The following is a 9,933-nucleotide window of genomic DNA, read 5'->3' on the forward strand; positions in this document are numbered from 1 at the left end:
TTCATAGTAACAAAAGATTATTATTCTTTTCCCTGTATTGACATTTGCACTGATGGTGCACAAGCAAAGGTGGGTAAATTTGCTGGGACCTTAGCATGAAACAAGGCAGTGGCAACCAAACTGTTCACAGTCATCATATTCTTCTTTCACAGTTAAAAAAAAGAAAAAGTTTTACTTACGAATGTCTTTGATGAAGCAGTAAAAATTATTTAATTACATCTCAACCCTTGAGTGCACATCTTTTTAATATTCTTAAGAAATAGGGAGTACCTCTAATGCATTTCTAATGCATTCTGAAATACGAAGAATCTCAAAGAAAAGCACTTATATAATTTTTGAGTTGTGAGCTTATTAACTAGTTGTTTTTTTTTTGTTCATTTTTCATGAAACACCATTTTTACTTGAAAGAATGACTGACAGACAAACATAGTTATTCACACTTGGGTATTTGGCAGACATTTCTCGAAGATCAACAAAGTGAGCCTGTCACTTCAAGGAAAACAACTGATAAAGTAGAGTTTGTTGCCGATGATAAAAATTCAAGCTTTCAGATAAAAATTAGAATTTTGGAAAACTTGTGTCCACTTCCATGAGCTTGACAGCTTCCCACTATTTAGAGACTTTTTTGGTGAGATAGGTGGTGACCTTAAGACTTTGATTTTTCTATATGATATGAGGAAATTTGGCAACATTTGCAAGTTCTGCATATCTAATTAAACCAGTATTTTCTAGATGATCAGTACACGATGTTACAAAATCATGCATGGGTAAAATATCCATTTAAAATGTAAGACAGACCAATTAATTTTAATGTAATAGAGTACAAAAAGTTCATTGATTTGATTTCAGATTCCAAATTGTAGCACACCTTTAAAAAACTACTTGTCAAGATCTGGTATAGCATCAAAGTGGAATATCCACAGTTATCTGAAAAGGCTGTTAAAACATCGTCCCCTTTCCAGCTACACGTGCCGGGCCAATTTTTCTTTATGTACTTACACCAGAACAGCACATTGCAACCAATTGAGAACAGAAGCAGACGTGAGAATCCAGCTGTGTTCAGTTCGGCCATACATTAAAGGAATTTGCAAAACTGTGAAAGTGTCACTCCTCTTATTTTTATTTTGGAAAATATAGTTATTTTTCACTATAAAGAGTTACTTGTATGACCATTTAATGAGTATGTTTAAATAGATTAATAGATAAACATGTATTTCTTTTCAGTTCTAATTTCTAATACGGTAAATTTCAATAGGTATAAATCAGTCAGTAATTTTTAAGAATGTAAAGGTATCCTAAGACCAGAATTTTGAAAACTGTTGTTCCAAGCTATCTTTCATAATGATATGTACTATTTCTATAATTAAAAAAAAAAAGATAAGTAAGATATAGAACAAAAAAAAAATCAAAAGGCATAGTAATACTGTCACTCATTTTCAAAATGATAGCTCAGACTCAAAAAGTTTAGAGTAACAAGGCCTTTTGTATATTTTTGAAGTGTTAGTCTCTGCATACTTATCTACTTTAATGTTTCTGAGTTTGGTTGTTTAGACATATGCTTACAGGAGTTCTCTCTTACTCTTTAGCTTTAAATAGTGCACTTTAGAAAATTCGAGTTTGTTTCATGGTAAAATGTAGTAGTATTCATTTTAATATGAGCTATTTTATAAATTGTCATTTGCTGAGAGTAGTAATAGAATCCAAATTTTACAACTTTTTATTTTTACTTCCTCCTTAGATAGTGTTGCCCCTATTTTATAGATGGCAGATGAGGCTCAGGGAATTTGTGACATTCTAAAATTTTTGACGACACACAGCTGGCTCTGTGCTCTTTGCATTAACTATGATACAGTTTGGTTATTAGAATTCATAGGCATGTGGGATGCTAGGCCACTTAAATGTAATTAAAATCCACGTATGTAGAAAAAACATAAAATGAATTTAGAGTAATCAGAATTTGATATTTATTAGATTATCTTTTTCCTGATATGCCCCGCAAGTTCTAATTGATCAAAAAACTTTGAAAACTGTGCGAAAGTGCCAGACCATTTTCATTGTGCTGGGGATCTCACTGAGTCACGTGTTTTGCTTGCCTGTCCACTGTAGGCGCCCACCAGCTGACCTCTCCTCCTTCTCAGTCAGAGTCGCTGCTTGCCATGTTCGATCCACTGTCTTCACATGAAGGTAAACTCATCAGATGAACTTTTTTAAAATTGAGATATAATTGATAGATAGCGTTATATTAGTTTCAGGTGTACAACATGGTGTTGATTTGTATTGTGAAATGATCAAGTGAGATTTTTGACTGTCTTATCGTGAGCAGAAGAATGGAACAAAAACCCTTTGTTAATTAACCCTTTGTTCTCCTGTGTACCAGGGGCTTCCGCCGTGGTAAGGCCAAAGGTCCACTATGCCAGGCCGTCACATCCACCGCCAGATCCCCCAATCCTGGAAGGAGCTGTGGGGGGAAATGAGGCCAGATTGCCAAACTTCGGTTCCCATGTCTTAACTCCAGCTGAGATGGAGGCGTTCAGGCAAAGGCATTCTTACCCCGAGAGATTAGTTCGCAGCAGGAGCTCTGATATAGTGTCCTCTGTCCGGCGACCTATGAGTGACCCCAGCTGGAACCGGCGTCCAGGGAATGAGGAGCGAGAACTCCCTCCAGCCGCAGCCATTGGTGCTACTTCTTTGGTGGCTGCACCTCATTCATCATCTTCATCCCCCAGTAAGGACTCATCCAGAGGAGAGGTATGGCACACAGGCCACGTAGAAGAATTTGCTGATTGTGATCACTTTTAGTGTTCTGTCCGCCCGATTCTTTTGACCTCTGAAATTAACATGGATTAGGTACATCTAAGGTTAAGGATAGACAGTAGCCATAATTGAAGATAGTTTGTCAATCTGGCATATCCAGAACCATAATCCATAGGAAACCTGTAGTACTTGGTTATGTGGTAATATAACTTAACATTGTTGATACACTCTTAACTTTCTCCAAGTAATTTTATATCTAATTCCATTTAAACCTCACAGTTTCCTTCTGAGATGGTTAGCTATTTTTTCTTTTTTTCTTCAACAAGGTATAATTTTTTTATTTTGAAGCAATCACAGAGTTAGAAAGAAGTCAGAAGTAGATTAAAAACAAAAAACCTCCCCGCAACCACATGAGAGTAAGTCGCCAGCCTGATGCTCCCGTGCTCCATCACCTGTGAATACTTGAAGTTTCCTGCAAGCAAGTACTTGTACACATAGGACAACCATCTAAGTCTCACACCCCATTCTTGTGTCCCCAGTTGTCCCAGTAACATCTTTATAGTGAAAGGATCCCATTCAGTCACATCTTGTATTTAGTTGTCATGTCATTTTAGTCTCAGCATAGAACATTTCCTCAATTTCTCTTTGACTTCGTAACCTTCACACTCTTGAAAATTACAGGCCAGATTCTAAGATGTTCGTTTAATGTTTTCTCATGACTGTATTCAGATTATTCATCTTTGACAGGAATATCGTTAATGTGACAGTATGTTCCTTTCACTGCATCAGCTGGCACACGATTTTATTTTGTCCCATGCCTGTGTGGTCATTTGGATTATTTGATGAAGGTGCTGTTTGCCAGGCTTCCCCACTGTAAAGTTACTTTTTTCTCTTTTGTAATTAATAACTTTGTGGGGGAGGGGGTCCTTTGAAAATAAGTAAATATCCTATTCGACATGAAATTTTTTATTTACTCATTCACATGGTTTTCTATTTTAGTCAGTGGGTTTGTTACTGTCATTTATTTCGAAGCCCAGTTGTCCCTGATTTGGCCAGTGGGAGCCCCTTCAAGCTGGCTCCTGGGTTCTTTAGACATACTGCTGTCATTCTTTGAGTATATCTTTGCTTTTTGGCACAAAGTATTATAAACTTATATTGTACTGTGTTTGCCCTAGTCTTGGAATCAGCCATTTCTCCAAGGAGCCCTTGTTCGTTTTAGTAGAAAATGGTTTTTAGAAACCAAGATCTGGATGCTAGATGTATTCTTTGCTATAGGGGTGTTGTTGCTCTCAGGACCTCTCGGTAGACGGAGCTAGTGAGTGTGTGCGTGTGCATGTGTTTGTGCATGCGGTTGCACACATTTACATATGTATTTGTATATTATTTTTCTCTTTATATGTAGAGAACCATGAGCTCACACCAATGTATTCCATTCCAGTCTAAAAACAACAGAATTCATTTCATCCTTCTCCCTGTCCATATTTGTAACTCCCTCTCCAACAGCGAGAAAGCTGTTTATCTTTCGTGTGTGTATGTATTTGATCAGTCCACTGCCCCCGCTACTAAACCCTCTCTGGCACAGATGCTCTCACCTCTCCATTCAAGTTCTGATACCCCATGTACTCGGATGCCCTTAGGGAAGATATTTTTAGTTCCAGTTTTGTAGATGAAAAAATCAGAAATTAAATGATTTGTCCAAGGTCACACGATGGGCAAGTAAGAGAATTTCAGTCCCCGTCCTTTGACATGTGATCGTAATGATAACTTCACTAATCGGTGATCAAAACGTGAACTTTGAAGTTAGTCAGGTTTAGATTTGTGTCCCAGCTGTGCCACATACAGGCTATGTAACTTTTGGGAAGATGAAAGATGACCTTTTTTTAGCCTCATATTTCTCAACTATAAAAGGGACTTAATAATAGTATTTATCTCCTAAGACAACTGTGAGGTTTAAATGAGATAATATGCATCCTTACACTCAGTGTTGGCACACAGTATGTGCTTGGTTTTAGTAATAAATACTACAGCTATCATCTCCTACCCCTCTCGACTTTGCGTTGCATTTGCTCATTCCATAAGTATGTGTCGCGTGCCTACTCTGCGCTGGGCTCCATATCAACCTTTCAGTTTACTAACAGTAATGAGAGAGTGCCCATCCTCAAGCAGAGTGCAGTCTGGTGCTTAAACGGTGCACGTCCATGTTCCAGAAGTTGCCCATAAAGCAGCATGAATGGTTTAATTTTAAGACAAACCAGAGTGGCTTTTGTATTTCACAGACTAACTTAAATCCTTTTCATAGTAATTTGTCCTGCTGCCCAACTCCAAATAAAGCATCAAACTTTTTCTACAGACTGAAGAACGCAAAGATAGCGATGATGAGAAATCAGACAGGAACAGACCTTGGTGGAGAAAACGTTTTGTTTCTGCCATGCCTAAAGGTAATTTTATAAAATATTAGAATGCTGTATTGGCAACAGGAAGCAAAGCCCCCATATCTCTTTCAGAGGCCAGTATCTCAGCTCCTGAGGCTTGCTGGGCTTGTTCCTAGCTGTTCTGAGGGCATAGAAAATAGTTTCACACAGGTGAATGCTAAGGCAGAGCTTTAGAAATGACAGTTCTTGCTCCTTCAGGAAGTGGTAGTGGTTTCATAAATGGAAGTCATGCAAGTCATGCTTGCTTCAGTATCATATACCACTGATGTTAAGCATTTAGGACTTTCGACATATGTATTGCCAATGATTATTGCAGAATAAGGAATGCTATTGGTAATTAGATTGAAAATTTGAAATTCATCCTTTACATTCCCAGAATAAACTTAAACTTTTAGTGTTTACGTTCACCGAGAATGTTTATAACTTAAACATTGGTGAGTGTTTATTTTGAAAGGCAGTCGTATAAAATCGCTTGCCTTTTTTTTTTTTTTGGTGAATAGCCTGGCGCCAAACCAATAGATACTGAGATTTGAGTTTACAAAAGCGTCTCTTCCCAAAAGGAGAGATCATCCAGGATCAAAACTAGGGACTTCTTCAGAAGGCCTCTTCTTGGCGCTGTGGTGCTCAGGAGCTGAGGCGCCCTGCTGTCCCGCCGCGCTCAAGCCCACTGGGTGAGGAGAGGATGAGGCCCAGAGCTCTGAATGTGCTGTTTTTGAGCAGAGGCTGAGAAACTGTGGCTTTGATGTCGTCCCAATAGAGTGCCGTTAAATCCTTCTTCCTGTGACAGACGACCCTCAAGCAGATTCTGAAAGCTGCTTTAAGAACCTGCAATGCTGTTTTAGGAACGATTATCAGTTGACACTGGGGATTTCTTAGCTTTTAAACTTTTCACCTTCCTTGCACTTAGAAATGTTGGCACACCAGTTAACTCCAGAATGCCTGCTGTCTTCCGGGTAGTGCAGTATGTTATATGTCACACTACTGACTTTATTTAATTTCCAGCTCCTATACCATTTAGAAAGAAAGAAAAACAAGAAAGAGACAAAGATGATCTGGGGCCTGACAGATTCTCAGCACTCACAGGTTTGTAGACCCATGGGCTTCCTGGCTCCTTCATTCCCAGAGCACATATTTCATAACACTTTTTCTTGGTGCCATAAGCGTTGCCTTTTTAGAAGAGTGTGTCTGTGTGTGTACAGTGGGGAGTATGTTCTTTACAGCCCTGTGGTTTCCAGTTGGCCACAGTGCCCCTCAGTGTGCTCTTCCCGCAGCCCGCCACCACCATCATCATCCTCATTATCATAACTTGTTTACGATGAGGCCCCTGCTCCTGAGCCTCTAGGCGCACCCTACAGCTCGACATCTTAGTGGGATGATGACACATAGTGCCTTTTAGGAAAGTGTGGTGATGGTTTTAGTGCTGCATGCCATATCTTTGAATCATTGATTGAATAGTTTTCTCTAACATTGATTATAGAATTCTAAATTTATTTCCATCTGTAGTTCTTGATTATTCAGGATCACAGTGAAATTCTGTTTTTACCTAATCATTTTCTTTTTTGTGATAAAGTGTTCGTTTAAACAATATCATAAATTTATAAACTTGACCAATTTTTTACAGCTCAAATCATTTTAACATTGCTATCTGACTCAAGGAAAATACAACTAAGGGTTGGGTTCTTACCTTATTCAGCATTTGTATTTTTACAGCTTCTTTTTGGCACATTGCGAATGAGCACCTAACAGGAAGGAGTTTGAGAAGCAGTGTTAATGGCCCAACCTTGAGTTTGGTAGCTGTGTAATGTTTCCAGTGACTATAGAGCATCTAGAGGGAAATTAATTCCTCGCCTCTTTTTGTTTCTATTTTGATTTTAAATTTTGTTATCTTACTAAGTTAAAAATGAAGATTTTTATTTAAAAAGGGGGGAAGTTTCAAAAGAACATCCTTCTCAAAATGCTCAGCATAGTACAGGTAGAATCCCATTTTAATGCATGTTATTTAATGTCTAATTCTCTGTATTTAGACATAGTTCCTTGTCCTAGCATACATCCCTGCTTTATCTGACGTGTGACGTTCCTGGGATAAAGGGTTTGTGCAGCAGAGGCTGTGCTTCCAGACCACCGTTCCCTGCTGGGAGCAGTCAAGCCTGTCCTACTCAGTCAGCCAATACTTGTTGAACAGCTGACTCATGCCGGGGACTGTGCTAAGTGATGTAGGTATTAAGTCACATCACACATGATCCCTGTTCTTCAGCAACCCAGAGTCTGATTGAAAGGAGTTGGAAACGCATTCTTTTGGCAAGATTTTTATGTTTCCTTACCACGTTCCCAGTGTTAGAACACCACCAACATTTACAGAGTGAAAGTACTCTTAATGAAATTTCCTTTTCTGAAAATGCTCAATTGATCAGTTTTTGAGAAATTATAAATTATTTTTTACTTGCGTTTGGGCAGTACATATTTTTTGATTCTTAATGCCTAAACTGGAAGGTAGGTAGAATAGAATAAGTTTTTTTCATAAAGTATTTCTTGTTCTTTGTGTTCGATTCAAGCCATTTAACTTCTCTACCGGTGCAGAAACTTCTACCCAGTCCTAATTAATGACCCATTGAAAATTATTGTTAAATCAACTTTAAAAAGCTGTGAACAAAAATTTTTTAACAGTCTGCCTATAATCCCACCACCCTGTTGTTTTTTCATGTTCTCTCCCAGTCTTTCCATAGTTGTACATGGCTTTTCATAATTGAATCAGAGTATGTATGTAACTATTCTTTTACCACATTTTATTTCATAAAACCCTCTCTCAGTTTCTACTAGACATAGTTGTTTTTTAAATAATTTTTATTGGCTCTAAGATAATATATTGTATGATTTTACTGCAGTGTGAGTGTTCTCTTACTTCTGGGCATTTAAATTGTATCCAGTTTTTTACTATGAAAATAATGCTCACAGCTTCATATATTTAGCGCCTTTTGTTTTTATTATTTTCCTGGGATAAGATTTTTAAGAATGGCATTATAAAAATTATAAGCAACATTATAGCTTTCACTCTTTGTGTTTTTTTTTGTTTGTTTTTTTGTTTGTTTTTTAGGCAAGGCAACCCTTGGTTGACCTCACAGATTTCAAGGACCTTGTCAGCTTAGAATCCCTTATTTTTCAAATTTTTTTTTGCCTACAGCACCTGGTCTTCCTGGGTGGTCTCCCATCCAAGTACTAACCGGACACCACCCTGCTTAGCTTCCGAGATCAGATGGGATCGGGCATGGCCATAGATGGCTTTCACTTTGTTGCACCAAATTTTACTGTCACTTTCTCAGAGCCCTCAACTGCACTCAAAACCAATAGCAAGAAGTCCTCCCTCTCCAAAAAAAGATTTTGTAACGATAAAGGTTTGATCAGTTTCCATTTTGAGTAAGATCAGATTAGGACTCTCTGATCGTGCATTCAAATGACATTATAGCAGAAAGATTAAATTACTTTAGAAATTCTTTCTGCAGTCTGTTACAGTTCTACAGAGACACAAATACTAAATATTTTTTCATGAAAACAAAAGAAGAGCCTCTGAGAATAACCTCTCTGCACCTCGATTTCCTCTTCTACAAATGGGGCAATGGTAGTGCCTCCCTATTAGGGTTGTAGTGACTGAGATCATTCATACAAGGTGCTTAGCACGTTCCCTGGCATGTGGTAAGTGCTCAATAAATGTTAGCTGCTATTAGTTTTAGCTGCTATTAACATACATATATAAAACCTAGTGATTTTTATGTGTTTTTAGACTTTCTAAAAAATGGGATTCTACCAGAATGTGGTTATTTATGGTTATTACCTGCTCAACCTAGAACCACCTCCAGAGTTTGCATTTCTCTATGGAACTTAATTTTGTCCCATAGACCTGTAGCAGTTCCTTGCTTTGGTAACTGTTAATTAATGACTGCCGTCTTCGACTCCAGGGACACATTTCGATGTGCTGATTTTGCTGACAGGACAGAGGTCCTGTCAGTAAACAGTGCTGCATCTGTGATTGTGATAAGCTGTTTCTCTGTGCACCCCAGGTACAATTGCAGCACTCCCAACAATGTCTAGGAGTGCCCCTGACATCATTGCCCTGTTCCAGCAGCGGCACTGTCATGGTGAGATCTAGTGAGATAGAATATGAACATCTGAAGTTTTCAAATGTGGTGTAGACAGAGAAATCCATGAAGGAAGAATGAAGGAAGGTTCTTATTATTATTATTTAAAAGGCTTTAATTCTCAGTTCGAATACTTCTCTTTTTCTTCCTTCAGCATGGAGATGTCTGAATAAGTGAAGTCTGCATATAAAAGTGCACTGTTGGAAATTCTGTTAGCATGGATTGCTAATAACAGTGATTTGAGTGTTAAGCGCTTTAGAAACCCATCATCCATTTAGTCTGCACTGAATTTTTTGACACTGTCATGCAGAATTGTGGCGATGATGAGAAAGTGGAGCTAACACTCCCAATTCCGTGCTTTGGCAAGGCTCAGACCTAGAGATGGAACGAGTAGGCAGCTGCATGGTGCCTCTTAACATTGAGATATGTGCTCTTTTTAAGTCTTACCTCCTAATCAGCCTTTGGGATTATGCTCCTGGTGTCGTACTAACGTCAGAGTTGGTACAAACCGAGGGGAACTAATTCTCTCACTCTCCTTTCCCTGCAGACGATCCCAGCCCCAGACTCAGTGCACAAGCCCAGGTTGCTGAGGATATTCTGGACAAATACAGGAATGC

General features: G+C 38.5%; 1 protein-coding gene across 1 annotated transcript in view; it reads left to right on the top strand.

The window, feature by feature from the left end:
* The window catches only part of GAPVD1 (GTPase activating protein and VPS9 domains 1), a 58,592-nt gene that overhangs the window by 36,763 nt on the left and 11,896 nt on the right, over window positions 1-9,933 (top strand). The window contains 5 exon segments of the mRNA XM_006917967.3: window positions 2,107-2,184; window positions 2,378-2,748; window positions 5,105-5,192; window positions 6,189-6,269; window positions 9,864-9,933. The exon segment at window positions 9,864-9,933 is cut by the window's right edge and continues 1 nt beyond it. Of these exon segments, the coding sequence (XP_006918029.1) occupies window positions 2,107-2,184; window positions 2,378-2,748; window positions 5,105-5,192; window positions 6,189-6,269; window positions 9,864-9,933 (688 nt within the window).

This window comes from Pteropus alecto, unplaced genomic scaffold, assembly GCF_000325575.1.
Source record: "Pteropus alecto unplaced genomic scaffold, ASM32557v1 scaffold67, whole genome shotgun sequence".
NCBI classification, from domain to species: domain Eukaryota; kingdom Metazoa; phylum Chordata; class Mammalia; order Chiroptera; family Pteropodidae; genus Pteropus; species Pteropus alecto.